Source organism: Xenopus laevis, chromosome 2S (genome assembly GCF_017654675.1).
Source record: "Xenopus laevis strain J_2021 chromosome 2S, Xenopus_laevis_v10.1, whole genome shotgun sequence".
NCBI lineage: Eukaryota > Metazoa > Chordata > Amphibia > Anura > Pipidae > Xenopus > Xenopus laevis.
In genome coordinates this window covers 105,774,998-105,798,255 of record NC_054374.1, presented here as the reverse complement: position 1 = coordinate 105,798,255, position 23,258 = coordinate 105,774,998, and the positions used below count along the sequence as shown (strand labels likewise).

At 38.1% G+C, this 23,258-nt stretch overlaps 1 protein-coding gene across 5 annotated transcripts in view; it reads right to left on the bottom strand.

Annotated features, from left to right (window-relative positions):
- jade3.S (jade family PHD finger 3 S homeolog) overlaps positions 1-23,258 on the bottom strand; it is a 51,557-nt gene continuing 28,299 nt past the window's right edge. The window contains exons 1-7 of one of the 5 annotated variants that reach the window (XM_041582952.1): positions 15,446-15,478; positions 10,176-10,341; positions 8,696-8,878; positions 8,372-8,587; positions 4,337-4,468; positions 1,729-1,883; positions 1-192 (exon numbers count right to left, since the gene is read on the bottom strand). In XM_041582952.1, coding sequence (XP_041438886.1) covers positions 142-192; positions 1,729-1,883; positions 4,337-4,468; positions 8,372-8,587; positions 8,696-8,878; positions 10,176-10,338 — 900 coding nt within the window. In that variant the 5' untranslated portion in view covers positions 10,339-10,341; positions 15,446-15,478 and the 3' untranslated portion in view covers positions 1-141. Of the gene's footprint in view, positions 193-1,728; positions 1,884-4,336; positions 4,469-8,371; positions 8,588-8,695; positions 8,879-10,175; positions 10,342-12,712; positions 12,794-13,014; positions 13,112-15,445; positions 15,479-23,258 lie in introns of those variants that run through there. The other 4 variants (XM_041582951.1, XM_041582950.1, XM_018249823.2 and 1 more) reach the window with 4 other exon arrangements.

Genomic DNA, 23,258 nt, shown 5'->3' with positions numbered 1-23,258 from the left:
TAAAAAAAATGGATGGTTTTATTAAGAGATGCACTATTTATTTGAAGTCAGAAGAGTCAGCACTAACATGGGCAGTCTGTAGATAAAGCTCATACAGTTCCTCCATTCCCCAATGTTGCCTGGAACACTGAGAGCTTTAAGTTAACCAGCAAATGCAGTCGGTGCTATTCCTTTTACACCAAGTCCGGTAATCTGCAAAAACAAAGCTCTTATAGTTACCAGGGTTATAGTTTATGAAAAGACAGACAAAATATGTTTAGGACCCGCAAATCTTTTGAAAAGTAACCAGTGTCAGTCAGTTTACTACAAGATCCTGGTTCTCTTCGTGGATCAGTTACAATGTGCAAAACAGAGTGCAAAGTGCAAAAAAGGGTGCTATGTTTATTGCACTCTTACACCCTGCAAAAATAGAGCACAGAGACCTCTACCCAAGACGTTCAAGCAGGGGGAGGCATGTAGTCTTCTGCCCTCTACCCATCCCCTAACTTGTGCATTATTTAGACACATCAGTTAAGGTGCACCAGTGAGAGACAAGCTTGGTATTTATTATATTGTCTATGATAGGCAGTAAGGACAGGGCTGCTCTCTGCACATAGCAACAGATTTCTGAAGGGATTGTTCACCTTTGAACTTTTAGTATGATGTAGAGAGTGATATTCTGAGACTATTTGCAATTGGTTTTCATTTTTTATTATTTGTAGTTTTTTTAGTTATGTAGCTTTTTATTCAGCAGCTCTCTAGTTTGCAGTCTGGTGGCAATAACTATACATTTATAGCTTTACAGAACAGTTTCGTTTAGATGGGGTCAGTGGCCCCATTTCAAAGATGGAAAGAGTCTAAAGAAAAAGGTAAATAGTTCAAAAAGTATAAAAAAAAATGAAGACCAGTTGATAAGTTGCTTACAATTGGCAATTCTATAACATGCCAAAAGTTAACTTAAAGGTGAACAGCCCCTTTAATGCAGCATTAGGTGCAAAAGTACAGCCAGACCATTGACACAAGTGCTTTTAAATGAACACTAAGGGGCACATTTTTACACTTCTAGAGGCGCATTTATCAAGGGTCCAATTTCAAATTCGTGTGAGTTTTTTAAAACTCCTATTAAACTTGAAATTCAACCAATCTAAATTTATTATACAAATCTAAACCTAAGGTGAATAGGATCGACCTGAAAAATCTAATCGAATTTGATTCGAATTTTAAAAACTTGATTTGAGTTTTTTCTCCGAAAAAAACTCAAATGTCAGGAAGGCTGCAAACAACTCCAATATTGATCCCTGGACCTCTGCCATTGACTGAAACAGCTATTGGCAGGTTTTAGGCGGCGAATAGTCAAATTTGAATTTTTAAAGGGCCAGAGTATGATAAATCTCAAAAATCGAAATTTGAATAACTCCCTAGTCGAATTTGACAGTTTTAACCATAAAAAAAGTGAAAATTATAATTTTCAATTTGACCCTTGATAAATCTGCCCCTAGTGTGTCCAAGTAAATGACCCCTTAAGTCTGGTTCCCCCATTTGCATATTTAAATGCAACTATGTTAAAAAAAATTTGTTCTGTGTCTAACACTCTCTCTGTCTCCTTGAGTAACATTGCCTTTGGGGAAAAAATGTCCATGTCTTTAATGTCTATGTAATTAAAATATTGGCCTGGTATATACTATGTATATATATATATATATATATATATATATATATATATATATATATATCAGACATATGAATTACTTTGTATATCCCTCCAGATTGGGGCTGGCGTTTCTTCAACTCTTCGTCCATCCCCTCACAAGCGGACGTCACATACATCTCTGAGTAATCTGGGCCTCCGAAGCAGCAGGAAGTTGTCTTGTCGGTAGGTAACTTTACAGTCTGGATTTGCTTCCCTATGGATGAAAGACATTGCACAGTAAAGGACCGTAAGTTTTGCATTGCTCTAACATTGGTTATCAACTATGGATATTGGACTGCCAGGTCTGACCCTTTAGATAGGGAGCACAGGTCTAGTGTATTTGCAACACCAGTGGAATATGACTTATGCTTAGGATGTTGGATGCAAATGTATATAAGGGTTGTTCACCTTTAAACATTTTTTTCAGTTCAGTTGGTTTCAGATAGCTCACCTGAAATAAATACATTTTCTAATTAGTTTGTATTTTCTATTTGTGACCATTTTTCTAATATTGAAGTGTAAAGTTTCATTTTTCACCTTCTTAAGCAGCTCTGGGAGGGGGGGGGGGTCGCCGACTCTTTAATGTAACAGTGTTTTAAAGTAATAAGAATATAATGCAGTGTTGCCCTGCACTGGTACAACTGCTGTTTGCTTCAGAAACACTCCTTTTGTTTATATAAATAAGCTGCTGTGTAGCAATGGGAGCAGCCATTCAAAGGAGAAAAGGCTCAGGTTACACAGCAGATAAGCTCTGTAGAACATAATGGTGTTATCCGTTATCCACTATTTAACCTGTGCCATATAGCCTTTTTTCAATTTCCACCAATGCTACACAGCATCTTGTTTATATGAACTATAGTAGTGTTTCTGAAGCAAACAGATCCATTTAACTAGTGCAGGGCAACAGTACATGATATTTTCATTACTTTAAAACACTTTCATTTCTTGGCATTACTGTTCCTTTAACTGTTCTAAATTGATACATTTCATTGATACATTTGTTATCTTTGTCCCTGCTGAGCTAAATCCCTGAGTTTCATTATAGGCAGCTGTTAGAATTGATACAATAGTTGCTAATATTCCACAGATACTGCCGAGAAATGTATCAACTAATTGTATCAACTAATTGTAGCAAATTGTAACAGTTCAGAAGCTCCTGGATCACTGAGCTGCCAGACTGGAACACTAGAGACAGGAACATTAAACGTTAAACTTAAATTTTGGGAAAACTGTTAAAAAAATAAAACTGAAAAAAGTGTTTGGAAGGTGACCAACCCCTTCAATATACTTATTTTGGTGAACCATCTCATATTAACCCTTCTGGCATCCAGTAGCATAACACTTCTCCAGGTCACAATCTCTCCCTACAAACAGCAGGGAACCCTGGGCTTAAAGACCCTAAAGTCACTACCACATGTCCTTTACTGTTTAGTGGATCACATGCTTGGAAACTGAGTATATTATTTCCTAATTCATGATGTTTTAATGAAGATCAAGCAGGCAAATAATAGCCAAATGCAACAAGGAAGAGTTTGGAAAACTTTGGCTTGCAGGGACCCAGTTCTTGGGTTTATAAGAACCTGTATTATGTATGTTTATCCAGAGTATTTAGTTGTGATCAACTGTGATGCTCACTGGTCATCCTATATAAATAATCATACACTTTGTACCCCACATCTTAGGGATCTTCTTCTTTACTTTTGAGTGCAGACTACTACCTGACCTCTAAACTGGCACCTTCCAGATAAACACCCTATGAATATGTGCAAACATGCTTAAACAATGGCAGTTTATGGTACGTTGGTGAGTCCCGAGGGTGGGTAACTACTCATTTGGGATGATGGATTCTGATCACAATGTGAACATGCAAAGTTCTATAAACTACAACAGTAATGGAATGTGATTATTGACAAAGAAATCCCAGTTCATATTGTTTTGCAAATCTAACACACACACACAGCAGGTTATTTGGCAAAAGTAGATTGTATTGAGCAATAAACAGGCCAATAACGGAAAGGAAAACTAAAGTGAATATACAAGTAAAAGCACTGGGTAATAAATAGTGACAGTTACCATACCCTGATAGCATATGTTGCTTTCTTGTAGCAGTGTGACCGTGAATACATTTATTGTTGCCCTTCTAACTACCCAAACTGTTCAAATAATTAACTACAGACATAAAAGACACCTTCCTACAGGTGATGGAATAGGATAGTTAGAAACATTGTGTAATTCTGGATTTGCATTTGTACAAGTGCTTATATACACAATGAATTTATATATATGCACTGCGCTTTAAAATACAGGTATGGGATCTCTCATCTGGAAATCTGTTATCCACAAAGCTCTGGCCCTCTCAGTTATTTTAAGAAAATAATTGCATTTTGTTTTAATTATTTAATGTTGCTCTGTAATAAAGCATTACATTGTACTTGATGGAACCTAAGATGCATAAATCCATATTAGTGACAAGACAATCCTATTGGGTTTATTAATCCTATTGGGTTAATTTAATATATTATAACGTGTTTTTCAGTAGACTTGATCGATGGTGAACCACATTACGTAAAAGCTCTTTATCTGGAAAGCCCGGTCCCAGACAGTAAATTCCATACCTGTAATGTAAGAAAGCTATAGAAACAAAATGTTTTAACAGTATTATGTCACCTGTTTCAGGATCTATGCGGATGACTCTTCCTCCATTATAACAGGCCACCCAGAGTTTCCCTTCTGCATCTATGCACATGCCATCTGGAATCCCTTCATCTTGCTGTAATTTGTATAGAGTCCTTCGGTTTGCTGAGGGAGAGAAGCAGTAGAATAGTTTGTTACAAAGGACAGCTTAAGAATAAACTGAAAGCATCTGGACATTTTATGCATTTATACTTCATTCAAGAAACCATCTCTTAAGAGACCCCTCAAACACCCCTCATCATGCAGGCAATAGTGAATATTTTTTTTAATTCACTGAATCTATGTCAGCCATATAACTCCTCTGCTGTTATGGTGGACATTCAGCAGTGGCCACCAATCACTGTAGAATATCCAACGAAGTAAAGAACAGCCGCTTGTAGTGAATTTAAAAGGCCTTTATTCAAATATGGCTCAGACCAGATACAGCAATGTATCAAGCCATTCCCCGGCTTTTTTTCAAGCTTGAAACGTTGCTGTATCTGGTCTGAGCCATATTTGAATAAAGGCCTTTTAAATTCACTACAAGGCGCTGTTCTTTACTTCGTTGAATATTTTTTTTTAATACAGACATACCCGATTCCACAGATTATAGGGGAACCATGATCGTCTGCCTGTGCTGCAGGAACTAGTTTCCACTCCCGCTTAGGCTCACAGTGTAATGTATCTCTCCTTGTGAACCTCTCCTTGTTCCACTGTAATTAATTTTGAGTCTTTCTGCTTCCCAGTGCACAGATTCACTGGAGAGAGAGATTTTATATTGATTAATCAGCAGTTCAAATAGTGTTTATGCACCTTTTTTACATAAGCCCAACTGAACAAGTGCATGTTAAAAAAAAATGGTGGTTATATCCCCTTTAAGTATTGCAGTGTTGGATTCTTTAGACACAAAACTGCTGTTCTAAAGCACAAGGTCTCTAGTAATTACTTTGTGTTCTGGGAACAATGTATCATTGTTTGTAACAATTAATGATCTACGGTATACTGATAATCTTTTTTCTAAAGTTATTTTTATCAAATTTTGATTTACACTCAACAATGAAACAAAAGATTTGTGATGACTTAGGTATGAGCTGAGTACAGTATATGATAAACCAGGCTTAAGAATAAAGTAACACTGGATTTCAGTAAGTTATTGTTATTGCTCATAATTCAGTAAGTTATGAGCATCAGTGGCAGAACTACCGGGTGAGCAGGGGGTGCAATTGGGCCAGGGCCTGCACCCCCTCAGGGCCCCCCGGCAGCTCGCGCACTGCCGATTTCCGGCCACATCGGCCGATTTCGGGGCAGATAATCTGGTACGGAGGGGGCCTAGCTGCACGTCCCGCACCAGGGCCCGTTCCCCTCCAGTTACATTACTGATGAGTATTAGTTACATAGTTACATAGTTAAATTGGGTTGAAAAAAGACAAAGTCCATCAAGTTCAATCCCTCCAAATGAAAACCCAGCATCCATACATACACCCCTCCCTACTTTCATATAAATTCTATATACCCATACCTATACTAACTATAGAGCTTAGTATCACAATAGCCTTTCATATTATGTCTGTCCAAAAAATCATCCAAGCCATTCTTAAAGGCATTAACTGAATCAGCCATCACAACATCACCCGGCAGTGCATTCCACAACCTCACTGTCCTGACTGTGAAGAACCCCCTACGTTGCTTCAAATGAAAGTTCTTTTCTTCTAGTCTAAAGGGGTGGCCTCTGGTACGGTGATCCACTTTATGGGTAAAAAGGTCCCCTGCTATTTGTCTATAATGTCCTCTAATGTACTTGTAAAGTGTAATCGTGTCCCCTCGCAAGCACCTTTTTTCCAGAGAAAACAACCCCAACCTTGACAGTCTCCCCTCATAATTTAAGTTTTCCGTCCCTCTAACCAGTTTAGTTGCACGTCTCTGCACTCTCTCCAGCTCATTTATATCCCTCTTAAGGACTGGAGTCCAAAACTGCACTGCATACTCCAGATGAGGCCTCACCAGGGACCTATAAAGAGGCATAATTATGTTTTCATCCCTTGAGTTAATGTCCTTTTTTATGCAAGACAGAACTTTATTTGCTTTAGTAGCCACAGAATGACACTGCCCAGAATTAGACAACTTGTTATCTACATAGATCCCATAGATCCTTCTCATTTAAGGAAACTCCCAACACACTGGCATTTAGTATATAACTTGCATTTATATTATTTTTGCCATTAACCTTGCATTTATCAACATTTAACCTCATTTTTCAGTTTGCTGCCCAGTTTTCCAGTTTAGACAAATCACTCTAGCCTAGTCAATCGCATTAAGTAAGAAAGAAAACAGCAATGCTTATAAGATGAAAACAATAATAAAATAAATTACCCGACCTATTTAGAGGTCACTGTTGTTTCTTTGGGGGGGGAGGGAGGCTAAGGGAAGGCTGTTGTATCTATTTGTTCCAGTTTGAGGTATCAGTGCTGGGAGATGTTCAGAGATCCACTTTTTCAAACTTTTTGGGCCCTGGGGTATCCCCTGCATAGATTAGTGAGTAAGGGACAGAAGCATTGACTGTCTCTATCCACTGTCTTTTTTTTTTGGGGTGGTTGGTTAAAATTCCAGTTCATGGCAATAAGCCATTTAGACTGAATGAAGTGATAATATAATAAGGTCTGTTCGGCTGGGTTGTGGGCAGTTTCCTCCACTTGATGTAATAGGAGTGTTGACAGATCCAAAGGGATTATCAAAAGCTGTACTGATAATTTAATTCCACTGTTAAAGTAGGGCTTCAACTAAATTATTACCAAATAATTACTGGATGTGAAAAGGGCCCATCTGAGCATGATTCAGAATTGCAGAAGAATTATTATTTGTTACTATTTGTGTACCTTTCTAAGCGATAGAACAAGGGCCAGACAATTGTTATAAAACACCTGAATAATACAAAATTTCTATTAATTAATGTTTCTATATTTCTATTAAGTCATGGCCAGCCCCACCCTCTACAAAAGCAGACATGTCTCCTATAGTCAGTGTACAAATATTTTATTTAAAAAAAAAAAAAGTGTTTGTGTGTGTTTGTGGAGCCTCTTTCCATATTAATCCCTGACTAGTGGCTTGTGCCTAGTCACCACCCCATTGGATTTTGCTCCCAGTGGCCTCAAAGCAGGGGCTTATTTATGAATTCCAGGCTTGGAGGCAAGTTCTAGTTGCATAAAAAACAGGTTTACTTCCAAACAGAACCTCCTGTAGGCTGCCACTCCACACAGGGGCTACTAAATAGCCAATCACCGTCCTTATATGGTACCCTCAGACATTTTTTTCATATTTATGTTCCTATTTAACTTTTTTTACATTTAAATGTAGCCCAAGAGTGCAAAAGGCTGGAGACTCCTGCTCTACATAGTCATGGAACACCTCAGTGACCCAGAAACTAAATGAATATGATAATGAGCTCAGTGTAAACACTAAACCACAGCCATTGTTACACTTTGAGATAAAAAGCAACTCATTATAAAGAGTTGGCTAATTTGCTTTATAATCTTACAAATAGCAAAAAAACTAAAAAAATAATATTTTCCGCACCAGCCCTATGTCTGTAAAATTAGTAATTTCATTGACTTGCCACATTTTTACCAGTCAGGTAGAACCCTATTGAGATCAGTGAGATGCCACTTGGGAGAGGACTGTTACTGCGGTGTGGTGAATTTTATTTCTTGTTTGGGTTTGTATTTGTTTTGTTTAAAGAACAATCATGACTGTTGTTTTAACTTGAAGTTGAATATATGAGGATATTAAAAGTCACCTTGAAGTTCCATGACCTGTATAAAAGCATGCTGTCTTCAATCTTGTGCCTTTATATATTGTCACTAAACACAAAGATGACTTATCCTTATACTTTGCTAATTTCAAGTGCTCTGACTTTGCTGCATTTCTGCACAAAAAACACAAAGTATTGTTTTATACATTTTGAAAATTGTGTTTCAGACTAGACAGAGCTGTTAATACAAAACAAAAAAGAACAGTATAAACAATGGTACTTACAGCTTTTGCCAGTTTTCATATCATAGTCTAAGGCATCAACCTTAAAGGACAGGCTGTCTATGTAATAGAGAGTTTTATGATCCAGAGACCAGTCTAATCCATTAGAGATATCCACCATGTCAAAGTGCTTCACAACCGAATGATCAGGATAGAGGGTGAACAAAGAACCCTGGTTCCTTTCCACTACTGCAGGACGGATTTCTTGGGACATGGTACCTATTTATAACATCATCAGGTAAAGACAAAATAGTTTGCTAGTAATGCAGTTAATACACTGGTTGCCGGCACGTTTATATAAGTATTGCTAGATAACTTAAATCATACCTGCAAGAAATCGTCCTTCAGGGTCAACCTTGCCATCATTAAACCGGTTGTTTGGCTTGTCCTCATCTACTCGTGCAAGAGTGGCAACAGTCTGGTCCTCCCAGTTCAAAGCTGAAAAAGTGTTGCCCATGGCCAAAACATAGCCTCCTGATTTTCGAAGGGCAACAGAACCTATTGGGGCTTCTATGGAGACAAATGAATACAGAGACGCTTCATCAGGGGAGCATTGACAGTACATTCTTCTAACACAATTCTCTATACAAAGCAGGTAAACCAAAATATTCTTAATAATAAACCAATGGATTGTGTATGTGTCATTTTGCCTTAAAGGAGAAAGAAAGTCATTTTAGCTTGGGGTGCCAAAAGTTAGGCACCGCCAAGAAGTTGTATTTTCTTACCTGACACCCCAGGCCGGTGTTACTATCAACAGAAAACTGCACCGACCTGGGGTGCCTATAATGGTTTCTATAATGATATACAACATATAGCTGATTTTTATTAAAAAGTTTGAGTAAAGTAAAACTCAGCAGATTTTGGGACAGTTATTTGAGTCCAATGTCTCTGATCTGTTGAGGGCAAACTTTCTGTAGCAAACACAAGTATGGTTACCCAGCAAATATTCTTAAAAATGAATAAACAGACACAGATAGAATAAGAAGCTGAATAAGAAACTTAGTCCTGGTTGAAGAAATACAGAGTTCCTGCTGATCTGCTAGAGATGCTAACACTATTGCAAGGGTCAGCGTTGAGGGTTGGAGATTTCCTCAGATTATGAGTATAAAAGGGACACTCTTAACTTTGGGTTAGTAGCTTTGCCTTAAACCCATAAACTGGGGGTCAGGAGTTTGGATCATCACTTCATCAGGAACCTGAAGGTCATGCACCAAAAGTTGTGGCACTCCTCAATGTCTGGTGAATTGATGCAGAACTATCTCTGTAAACACTTCATATTAAGCTATGTAAATGTCTTTGATTGTAGTATTACATGTATGTGTAAGTTATTGCTCAGCAGCAGTACTTTTAATAAAGGTTCACCCATTGTATTACACATTGTCACTGTATTGAGCTCCATAAATGATTGTTAAATGAACCAAAATGGCATACAGATGCCCAGTAGGCTACCATTGTTGTTTAAACACACACACAATGCAGAAGATGCAAATTCTGCTCTTTTGGATATTCAACCAAAGCAAATAAAGCTTAGCACTGTAATAGTATCTGTATTAAGCCAGTCTTGCTACTATGAAGAACATTGTTTGGGTGGGTCTACACCATCTCCGGTCACGTTCTAGTGTGTGGCAGAATAAATTGCTAACTATTAAAAAGTTGGCAACTATATGAAATAATTCAGTCCTTGGTTTTAGACATGGCAATTAGTAGATTGTATTTATTGTCTTGGCAGACTGACTCGTCATTATGCTGATGACTGTGAAGCTGTTCTGGGAATGGCTCATGCAAACAAGAATTGGTTCCTTCTTACCTACTGATACACTCTGCACTTTCTTAGTACTGGAGTCCCACCGACAAACCTTTTGGCCTGTAATATCCACAAACACTAGCGTTCCTTCCTTCTCCTCCCATACTGGGGACTCTCCAATCTTGTACGTCTCACTGACAACACAATCTATCTTGATGGAAGACATGTCCTGGTATAAGAGACAATGTAAATGAGCACATCATTTTTTACGCATGATGACAGCTGAGGAATGAAGTCAGAATCTAACAAATTACCCCTGCAGATGAATGGAACAGGATAAGATTTTAAGGCTGATGTCAGGACTGTCCACTTTCTGTTTGGCGTCTGCCCCTCTATATCCCTTCTGTACCAAATTTCCACCCAATCACCCCCTATCCACCCCTTTATATCAACTCACCTCTCTTCCTTCTACTCAAGGACGCTCCTGCCTCTTGTAACTTTTTGGGGGGTTTTAACCCAGCAATTAGGCTCTGCTTGTGTAGAGAGAGCTATTATGCTCATAGCAATAAGGCCCACTTTTGACCCACTCCCACACTAATGTTTTAAGCATGGAACGGGAGAGGGGGGCGGCATTGGGGCTGCTGCCTCAGGTGGCAGCAGCCCTGGGATCACCCCTGCTTCTACTTTATCTCTCTTTAGCAATTGTTATGATCTGAATGTTTCTTGTATTTTGAAAACTCACTGAATGGTAGAAAAAAAAACACTGATACAATAAATCTGAAACACAAATTATAAACCAAGAGCTTTAAAGACACATCATTGTTAAAAATCCCTGGTTTTGCTTTAAAAAATTGACACAGTTTAGTGCACAAGAGTAACATTTGGAAATAGTTGCCACTATTCTGCTTGCAAAATCCTAGCCAGTAGTCAGAAATCCCTCTGTTGGGTTATGGAACAATCAGTAAAAGTAAAATTTGTTTACAACAAAACTAGTAAAGGAAACAGAAGCACTGCTACACTCACACAGCTAACCCATGTCTTTACAGTAATAACTTAGACAAAGTAGAACTGTCTGCCGATCTGATCTAATTCACAACCTACATGCATTACAAAAATGAAAGTTTGTTTCTTGTTAAAACCCAATAGAAAGCACACCTTTCAACATTTACTAACCATTAGTGTGTTTTCAGTTGTGGGGGGGTTTATAGTGTCACTTTGAAAATGTACACAAATTCCATGTATATGTGATGGAGCTGCCTGACCTACAGTGATTTAGCTGTTTTTTTAGCAACTGTCATTTGTTTCACTCTGTGCCCCCTGGATGTCTGCTTCTTCTAAGGCAGTGATCCCCACCCTAACCAGTGACTCGTGAGCAACATGTTGCTCAACAACCGCTTAGATGTTGCTCCCAGTGGCCTCAAATTAAATGCTTATTTTTTTAAATTCTGGCTTGGAGGCAAGTTTTGGTTGCATAAAAACCAGGTGTACTGCCAAACAGAACCTCCTATAGATTGCCAGTTCACATAGGGATTATCAAATAGCCAATCACAGCCCTTATTTGATACCCCCAGGATCATTTGTCATGTTTGTTTCCCAACTCTGTTTACATTTAAATTAGGGATGCTCTGAATCCAGGATTTGGTTCGGGATATGGCCAGAATACGGCCTTTTTCAGCATGATTCAGATACGGCCGAATCCTTGTGCCTGGCCGAACCGAATCCTAATTTGCATATGTAAATTAGGGATGGGAAGGGAAATCAAATGACTTTTTCGTCACAAAACAACGACGGTAAATAAATGTTTCCACTTTTTCCTTTCCTGCTCCTTATTTGCATATGCAAATTAGGATTTGGTGTGGTATTTGGCCGAATCTCCAGAGCTCCACATAATGTGTCTGATTTTTTTCTTAGGCTCTGTGTGGCCCAGCTATACCTCCTGGTTGTGCTTTATGTTGTACCAGCCCCATGTGATAATATCATACATGTACCCATACAGCAGGCACCACCAAAGCATAGCGAATATGTGCAACGAGTATAGGGGGGAAATGCAAAGACAAGTACATGTTTGGGATCCATTATATGGAGACCCGTTATCCAGAAATCTCAGAATTCCGGGAAGGCCATTTCCCATACACTCCTTTTTTAATCAAATAGTTAAAATTATTATAATTCATCATTTTAAAAATCATTTCTTTTTTCTCTTTAATAATAAAACAGGATCTTGTACTTGATCCCAACTAAGATATAATTAATCCATATTGGAAGCAGAGCAAGACCCAGTTATCCAGAAAACAGCAGATCCTGATCATTTCGCATAATGGGTCCCATACCTAAAGTGTAAAATCTGACAATCTTATGCTGTAACAGGTTGCTCTAGCTCGATCATAATGAATGTTCTTACTGGATACAGGCTTGTAGCACCTATATCAATAGCAGTTTGAATCTAGCCCCACCCACTTCAAAGTTGGTTACACACAAAACAAATTACAAAAGGAGCTCAAACTCCAGAGAAGTGCACCCCAAAATCCTCCTTTGCCTGTTTTTAAACCAGTGCTACATTCACTTGCATTTAAATGAAGCAATAACATGGAGCAACATACTGTGTATTTAAGAAGTAACTGGTACTGGTACCCTCTCCACTGCTGCTGCTGGGATTAACATATAGATGTGTGTGAATTCTGAGTATGTAAAATCAGTTCCTGTTTCATTAGAGAACTAAGGAATCTTTGCAGTCACATGACTCCAGATTTTGCAGTGTGTGCATTAACATTTCAGAACTCAGCCGAGTGTTGCTGGGAGTTACAAGGAGCCTGTAATCACCACAGTGCAACCTGCTTCTAGTGTTTATAATATTTGTCCTCCCTCTGGCTTCCTCCACACTCTTTCCTATCCTTGTACTCACCACTTTTCATGGTAATGGCTTCTCCTGTGATCTGCATTAGAGCAGCGGGGCTGTACTTCTCTGCTTTGCATAGGGCGCCACCTTTAGTTTTGTGGAAATCCTGTTTGTCACGTTACTAAAAGCTACAGTACATGCTACACAAGCATTACATGGCAGATCCGTGTATGAACTTTACCCCAAGACCTTCAGGCACTTATGCTGAATGGCAGACTCTAATAGTTTGTGTCACAGTACAGTAATAGCTGGAAAACACCCACACATTCCATCTGATCCAGCAAAAACAGACCCCTGAATCCCCTCATTTTATGACGCTTTATCAAATTTGCTTATACAAATATTTTTTCCAAATAGTCAATTTAAAGGAAATGAAAACCAATGAAGAACCCAGTCCCCTCTACGCCCCCCTCTAGTTTTGCTATTTTAACTCCATCTTTCTGATTTATGAAATTATTAACGCCACAAAACTTACACTAACATCAACTTGCCTTAAGTTGTGCTCCAAAATGTGTCTGGTAAAATTTGGTATTCCATATACAGTACACTAAAGTAGCTTTCTGGGACAACAGAGTTCATATTTGCTGTGTTCAATAAACAGATTAAATCGTTTGTGAATCTGACTTTTAAAGAGGTTATTCACCTTTAAATTAACTTTTAATATGATATAGAGAGTATTATTCTGAGACAATTTTAAATTGGTTTTCACTTTTTGTTATTTGTGGGTTTTGTGTTATTTGGCCTTTTATTATTCAGCATCTTCCAGTTTGCAGTTTCAGGGTTCAATTACCCTAGCAACCATGCATTGATTTAAATGTGAATAGGAGAGGGCCTAAGTAGCCATAACAATACATTTGCAGCTTTACAGATAATTTGTTCTTTAGATGGGGTCAGTGACCCCCATTTGAAATCTGGAAAGAGTCAGAAGAAGAAGGCAAATCATTAAAAAATGAAGGGCAACTAAAAAAAGTTGCTTAGAATTGGTTATTCTATGACATACTAAAAGTTATGTTGAAGGTGAATAACCCCTTTAAAGGGGAACTAAAGCTTAACTAAAGAAGTAGCTAGAAATGTTGTACATTATGTTTTGGGCTTTTGTACCAGCCCAAGGCAACCACAGCCCTTTAGCAGTAAAGATCTGTGCCTCCAAGGATGCCCCAGTAGCTCCCCATCTTGTTTTCTGCTGATTCACTCCACATGCTCTGAGCTTAGGGACCAACTCACAATATACAGTACACATTTAGAATACAAATGTCACAATATAAGGCTGATTAGTAATTAATACACATAATTACTACATGGCAGCACAGAAACCAGTGCAATTAGCATCAGAATTTAATTATCAGCCTTGTAGCATCAGCTTATATGACAGGCCAACCCCATTTTCTGCTTGATAATTTGCAACAACCCCTAAACTTAACTTCTCAACAGCTGCTCAGAGCCCACTGAGCATGTGATGTCACAGACACTTTCCAAGATGATGACCCCCTGTGACAAGATTGAAGTCCTGGATCATTGCTGCTATTGACAAGCTGAAACTTTAGGCTGGTGCAATAATTAAATACAATATTAGTTTACAACACTTGTGAATTTCCTACTAGATCTTAAATGTTAGGTTATATTTCCTAGTGCTAGATATGTTTTTAAGCAAGGGTGGAGCTTTACACAGTGAAGTGACACAGGGGCCAGGAAGGTTTTGGGGTTCCTTTTGAATGTGTGCGGGGTGAAGAGCATAATTACATGTGAGTGCATTGGGGCCCAAAAGATTTCTTTTTTTTCCAATTGTCTACAATTCACAATTATACACAGAAGGTTGAGGGATGAGTAGACAGAGCACCTTATATTAATTCTGATTAAGTGATGATATGAAACATTAAGGTTGGGAACACTGACATAATTATAGGGGATACAGGGATGGGGGTCAGCTGAATTGGGGCACGATGGGAGCAGAAAGCAGCCTTTTCTAAGAGATTCAGTGGTAAGGTGGGGATTGTGACCATTGTTGGGATATGCAGCAAAAGGAATATTAAGCACATTCATCTCTATGAAGTCCAATAAAAAAGCCAACCTGAACAGCAAGACGAAACTTTACATTGAATTCCCCACACATCTCCTTTACAATTAAAAATGTATTGTCGAAAGCTCTAATCCTCCCTAGAAAATGCATAATAAAACAGAATTCCTGATATTGGGCTGTGCTACTCATGACATACCAATCCTTAGCTCCTGCCAGCTCTGCCTTCTTTCTGAATATTTTTACAGGACATTAAGTGGGTCAGCTGGGTAATTTTCATACAATCACCTGTGCTTCATTGATGCTATGCACTATCATACTCTGTTTGTGGGGCCTGAAGGCAGGTTTAGGAACCTAAGGCCTACATATATAATACATTACATAATACCTATATTTATAGCATTGGAGTAGAGAATACAATACCCACTGAAGTGTTCTAGAGGTCTTGTCTGTCGACGTGTCAGCTGGTATGGATGCACCCAGGCTTATATTTATTAGTCCTATTAATTTTTAACCCTAGGGGTTAATGCAGCTTTGAAACATTTTGGCTAATGATCAAGAATCATTCCCTACTGAAAGGCATTCTTCAGCAATTTTTGATGAAGGTCTAAGAAAGAGACAAGTAATGCAGTCACAAGGCTAGCACAGCAAAAACTGTATAACTACAAAATAATATACCCCTAACTGTGATGAATTGGAAATGAATCACCACTGAATTCTTAATCCTGTATGGACACAGAACTCCATTCATTTTGTGGTATAGTATGTGATACATTATCCCATGTACTGTATATGGGATTGTGTTTTCTATAGTGGAAAACCCCTAATGTTAATGCTAAAAATATTAGAAGTCACCAAGCAGTCTTGAGCTTTTATACAGGTGATGTTACTCCAAGATGAGGTCTAAAATGATATGTTTGCTCAATAGGAAAATGACCAAACTTATTGTATGAGGATAAAAGACTTTGCCTCTATATATACAGTCATATGAAAACATTTGGGAACCCCTCTAAGCCTGCATAATAATTTACTCAATTAAAAAAAAAAAAAAGATAACAGTGGTATGTCTTTCATTTTCCGGTGTGTTTTCTGAACAAAGAATTTTAGTGAATCAGTATTCAGTATGAAATTAAATCAAATGTGAAAAAACTTGTTGTGCAGAAATTTGGGTACCCTTGTAATTTTGCTCATTTGAATGCGTGTAACTGCTCAATACTGGCAACACCAAATTGGTTGGATTAGCTGTTTGGATTAGTTTGTTAAGCCTCGACATTCATAGGCAGGTGTGTCCAATCACGAGAAAAGATATTTAAGGTGGCCAATTGTAAGTGACAGCATGGGATCCTCAAAGCAACTCTCAAAAGATCTGTAAACAAAAATTGTTTAGTATCATGGTTAAGGGGAAGGCTACAAAAAGCTATCTCAGAGGTTTAAAGGAACAGTTCAGTGTGAAAATAAAAACTGTATAAATAGATAGGCTGTGCAAAATAAAAAAATGTTTCTAATACAGTTAATTAGCCAAAACTGTAATGTATAAAGGCTGGAGTGACTGGATGTCTAACATAATAGCCAGAACACTACTTCCTTTAAACTGTCAGTTTCAACTGTAAGGAATGTAATCACGAAATGGAAGGCCACAGGCACAGTTGCTGTAAAACCCAAATCTGGCAGGCCAAGAAAGATACAGGAGCGACAAATGCAGAGGATTGTGAGAATGGTTACAGACAACCAAAGATCACCTCCAAAGATCTGCAAGAACATCTTGCTGCAGATGGTGTATCTGTACATAGTTCTACAATTCAACGCAATTTGCACAAAGAACATCTTTATGGCAGGGTGATGAAAAAGAAACCCTTTCTGCACTCCTACAAACGTCGCTCATTTAGACAAGCCACAGTCATTTTGGAATAAAGTGCTTTGGACTGATGAGACAAAAGTTGAGTTATTTGGTCATAACAAAAAGTGTTTTGCATGGCGGAAGAAGAACACCGCATTCCAAGAAAAACACCTGCTACCTACTGTCAAATTTGGTGGAGGTTCCATCATGCTGTGGGGCTGTGTGGCTAGTTGAGGGACTGGGGCCCTTGTTAAAGTCGAGGGTCGGATGAATTCAACTCAATATCAACAAATTCTAACATATGGCTCCTAAACTATACAGTGGGCACATGTATGAGTCATGGGCACATGTATAGGGAAAAATAACAACTCTATTTTATTTTATGAAGCTTTCCCAGGCTTGTGTAGTGTAATGTATTTGCTGCTACATATACGCCCATTGTATTTTAACTTGGCGCCGTATGCTAATTAGGCATCGCTAGTGTAACTTTGCTTTGCTTGACGAATTATTGGTACCTTTCGCCTCCCGGAGCGAAACTTTGGATTTTAGTGAATTAGCGGCCCTGGCGAAACGTGGCCTAGCAAAGTGCGGCGAAGCCAACGCTGTAAATTAGCCACATTGGCTTTTGGCAACATTCACATCCCACTGGTGCTTTTCCTTGTTAACGCTATGACTGGCCAACTAATCTTTATATAATCTGTACAAAGACAGCTAAACTAAATAATCACTTTTCAAAACACAGAAACAAAGGTCAGAGAAAGTAGGAAGTGGTCCATAATTATTAGGGCACCATGTGCTATAATAAAAATAGTAAAACAGTGCAGCAGATGACACATCCAGCTGTTGATACCCTAATATATAGTCTTGGTTTTATGAATTACTGCATAAGCACAGCGATTTTATCTATATAAAGACAAGCTCCCGTTCATAGGTTACACTTTGCCCAGCTACAGAACAATGTTTAACTGGATGAGGTTAACCTTTCAGCTTGTGCATTTGGGCTGGCGCTGCTCTTTATAGGGGACTATGCAGAACTGGCGATCCCTCCTCCCTTTTTTCCTATTCTCAATCTGAAATAATAATATAATTGCAGTAATATTACAATGGATGTTTGAATGTGGCTGTTTTTTTCAGTGCAATAACCTGTGCATAATTATATATATAGTGAATAAAGTACCCCCTCTTGTAAAATATAAGGATATTATAAGTTACCGAGGAGTTTCATGACCATATAAAAACACTGGGGGTACTTATAATACACAAGTTTCAGTGAGTCATGTGACAGAAATGACATCAGAACTCACCGTTTATAACTGATGACATCAGAACTCACCGTTTATAAGGATATAATTTACAGGATATTCATGGCTTTTGTGTATGTATAAATAAATTATAGATAATAGTAACAGCACTCACGTTTATGCAGTTATGTTGCGGTGCACGTCCCTTGAGGTCTCAGGTCAGTCCTCCATAATGTTTGGCCTCCAAATAATGAACAGCACTCGCCAATAATGCTCAAAAATTTGTATTAAACAGTAAAACAGTTACATCAGCATAAATGTGCACATTTGTAACAGCGACGTTTTGAGCCGAAAAGGCTCTTTCTCAAGCCACACCATTGTTTCACATGGCTTGCGAAAGAGCCTTTTCGTAGTTGGCCAGCTTAAATATATTGCAATATATTGACAAACAATCCCTGTTTTGTTTAAAGGGTAAGGCAATTTTTAGTAGCAGTATGCACAAAATGTCTGTCTTAAATATATTGATAATGGGTTGAGTGCAGAGGACTCTTGTGTTTGACTATATGTATTTTGTGGTAACAGCCTCATTGCACCCCCGCCTAATGGTTTTAAAAAATAGTGGTGAGCACAACTTTCCCTTGTTTGTTTGCATAGATGGATGAACTGAGAGGGAAACAACCAAATCCACACTGGAATGGATACAGTACAAAAATATAAATGCCTGAAAGTGACCCTGCTGGAGCTCATCCTTCAGTTTCATCAAGAATTTGTAAAACAAACTTGCGGTTCAGAATTTTGATTCAAAGGCAAACCTGCAGTAGATATACACCAGAAATACAAGTATGGGATCCGTTATCCAGTCAGCTGTTATCTAGAAAGCCCAAATTATGGAAAGGCCGTCTCCCATAGACTTGATTTTATCCAAATAATCAAAATTTTTAAAATGTATTTATTTTTTTCTCTGTAATAATAAAACAGTACCTTGTACATGATCCAAACTAAGATATAATTAATCCTTATTGGAAGCAAAACCATCCTGTTGTTGTTTTTTTTTAATGTTTACATTAATTTCCAGGTTCCGATAATTCTGGATAACAGGTCCCATACCTAAACACATATAGTATAATAAATGTAAAACCTGTGTGTATAGTATACTTGCAAAGCAGAGACACAAATTCTCACAAATGTTAGAGGAATTTGCAACTCTTTAGATTGTAAGCCAGTATTGGTCATTATTTGTATGTGCTGTGCATACTTGATGTATATACATGTCTACTGTACAGCACGGTGGAATATGTTGGTGCTTTAAAAATGTTTAAAATATTTTTTTGTTAATTACTAAGAATTATCAAACAGATATATTTCTGTTCCAATGTCTAAGAACATCAAATGTATAACAGCATGCTTGTGGCAGGCACAGGAGCGCACACACACACTCTCGGATTTCATCTTTACCATGGCAACAGTGATGTGGTACTACTTTTACATTTAAACTGTGTCAAGTAGCCAGAAACCATGATGTGACTCCAGGGTACTTGGTGCAGGGAAATACAGGCACACTGCTGGTATTAATAAAACAATATGCCTGAATCAGACACAGAAATGATGTATTCTTACAAAGTGAGACTGTAATGTATTTAACAAGATTGATGTTATGGAGTGACCAGCCCAATCCCCGGACCTTAATCCAATAGAAAACCTGTGGGGTGACACCAAAAATGCTGTTTCTGAGGCAAAAGCAAAGAAATGCAGAAGAATTATGGAATGTAACAGGTGCCAGAAGTTGGTGGACTCCATGTAACACAGATGTGCAGCAGTTCTCAGAAACACTGATTATACAACTAAATATTAGTTCTGTGATTCAAAGGAAAACAAAATCTGAAAACATTTTTCAGGTTATACAGTGAATGAGTTTGTATAGATGAATGCGGACACTGCTATTATTTGGAACAGCCTAATATTCCTGTTTCTTCAAATTTTATGCTTTGATTTGCAATAGATGTGCAGTGTTCCCAGTGCATTTGTGTGTATTTATTTTTTATTTTTTTTAAAAACACACTGCTCTTATTCTGAACTCAACTGTATATTCAAATCTGCATTGCAGGGGTTCAGAATCATTTACATTGCTACTCCAGGCAACTTTCTCTTACACACTCATATGTAATGCATATGGCCAGCCCAGTACATCTTGTGCTAGATTCTTAGGGTGTTTGGTCCAAAATTTAGGAAAATGGCCAAGAGTTGCAGCTCCATCCATTGCTGTAAACAAAATGATTTTAACACTATAACCCAATGTGCAGCCAGAAGCAAAGATCCGAAAAAGGAATATATATATATATGTTGCTTTGCTTACTGGAAGTAAAACACAAGCCATGTTTCTTAGCCTTCCTACACCATAAGCCTGTCATTGTGTTTGCAGGTTGGTTATTACGGTTAAGGTCATTAGAGCAAGAATACATATGAAACAGAGATCGATAAAAGCGTTCAAAAACATTGACTGTAACTAGTGCTGGTATTAGAGGTTATTGTATATGTGTCACATTAACACAAAAGTAAATATGCCAAACAAAAAGATCAGATTGCCAGTTACATAATTTAATGAAAAAGTACTAAAACAAAGACATTGGAAAAAAGGCTCAGTCTGTTTTTGAAAATTATATATATATATATATATATATATATATATATATACTGTATATATTTACACATATTTATATAGAAGTAAAAAAAATAATAAAAATAGCACAAAAATGAATCTTGTAAGCCAACACATTAAAATAATTTTCACCACAGAGTTTGATAGACTCTTGGCCTCCACATTTTTATGGCGATTGGTCTTTACATACGTGGTAGTGCTCCTTCATTAATGCAGCAAACCCAGTCCCAAAGAAAACTGAATCCAATGTATTTTTTGAGGCACAAGCATTTTGCTTAAGGGTAAGGTCACACCTGGAGATTCGGGGAGATTTAGTCGCCCGGTGACTAATCGCCTCTTCTTTGGGGTGACCAATCTCCCCAAACTGCTTCCCCCTTGTGTTCCGCCTGCTAGAATGAAAAATTGCCTGCGGCATGGCACTTGCGGCGCTTCGTTTTCCAAAGTCGCCTCACGAGGAAACTTCGGCCGGCTTCGGAAAACGAAGTAGCCGGACGACTCTATTTCCACGAATCTCCAGGTGTGACCTTACCCTAAAGGGGTCGTTCACCATCAAACACTTTTTCCAGTTCAGTTGGTTTCAGATCCCCAGAAATTAAGACCTTTTCCAATCACTTTCTATTTGTGACCATTTTTCTAATATTGAAGTGTAAAGTTTCATATTTCACCTTCTAAAACAGCTCGGGAAGGGGGGGGGGGGTTGCTGACTCTTTAACGCTTCTAAAGTGATATATTTGTCTTTGTCCCTGCTGAGCAGAATCCTTGAGTTCCATTAAAGGCAGCTGTTAGAATTGATACAACAGTTGCTGATGTTCCACAGATGCTTCTGAGAAATGTATTAACTACATGTAGCAAATTGTAACAGTTCAGATGCACCTGGATCACTGAAACCACAGAGACACCAAACATTAAACTTTGATTTTGGGAAAATGGTAGCAAAGACTGCTGATTTAATGGCACAGTTCCATGATAAAGTAGGTTAAGGATTATGTAGAGCTGCTACTGCCAGATGCTGCCTGCTGAAACCCTATATATTATATACAGACATATACAAGAGCTCCTCTGCACTCAAACCTTTATCAATATATTTAAGACATTAAGACAAGTGCCTTAAACTACCAAAAAATGCCCTCCTCTTGCAATAGGACTTACATCAAAATCATCCCTGGTCTGGACAGTCCTACACTCAACTTTTATCTGATTTATTACTGCTTGATAAAAAAGCCTTTCCAGCTAGTCGGGGATCCCGCTGGTGTCTAATAAAAGGGCAACCATGTTTGGGAGTTTTACTTTGAAAGCAGCAAGTAAGTTGCAGGTAAAACTTAGTCCCTTTGTAAAATGTATAATGAAGTAATAGAATTCCTAATGAATCAGATGAAAGTTGAGAGTTGCTTCCCTTATTTTCACACATGGCACAAGGTAGGCAACGAGGTCTTCTATTTAGCAGCTTTGTTGGGCTGATCAGCTAAGTGAACGGATATGAAATCGATTGATAGCCTGTTGCTGCTGCCACATGATCTGACAATGTTGTCAGTCACATTTTCTTTTTTAATGGTTCCTTACTGAAATGTGTTTTTGAAAGCTTGTTGGGCTGACCAATTCCCATGCCAAACGTTAAATGGCCAGTAACACCAAAAAGTGAAAATAAATCTATACAGGTATGGAATTCCTTATCCAAAAACCCATTATCCAGAAAGCTAAGAATTACAAGAAGGCTCATAGACTCCATTTTAAAGGGATACTGTCATGGGAAAACATGTTTTTCCAAAACCCATCAGTTAATAGTGCTGCTCCAGCAGAATTCTGCATTGAAATCCATTTCTCAAAAGAGCAAACAGATTTTTTTATATTCAATTTTGACACGGGGCTAGACATTTTGTCAGTTTCCCAGCTGCCCCAGTCACGTGACTTGTGCCTGCACTTTAGGATGGAACTACTTTCTGGCAGGCTGTTATTTCTTGTACTTAATGTAACTGAATCAGTCTCACTGGGACTTGGCTTTTACTATTGAGTGTTGTTTTTAGATCTACCAGGGAGCTATTATCTTGTGTTAGGGATCTGCTATCTGGTTACCTTCCATTGTTCTGTTGTTAGGCTGCTGGGGGGGGGAAAGGGAGGGGGTGATATTACTCCAACTTGCAGTACAGCAGTAGAGTGACTGAAGTTTATCAGAGCACAAGTCACATGACCAGGGGCAGCTGGGAAACTGACAATATGTCTAGCCCCATGTCAGATTTCAAAATTGAATATAAAAAAAAAAAAAAAAAAATCTGCTTTGCACTTTTGAGAAACGGATTTCAGTGCAGAATTCTGCTGGAGCAGCACTATTAACTGATGTGTTTTGAAAAAAAACACATTTTCCCATGACAGTATCCCTTTAAGAATATAATTCAGATTTCTTTTTCTCTCTGTAATAATACAACAGCACCTCATACTTAATGGTAACTAAGCTGCATTAATCCGTATTAGAGGCAAAGCAATTCTATTGGATTTATTTTATGTTTA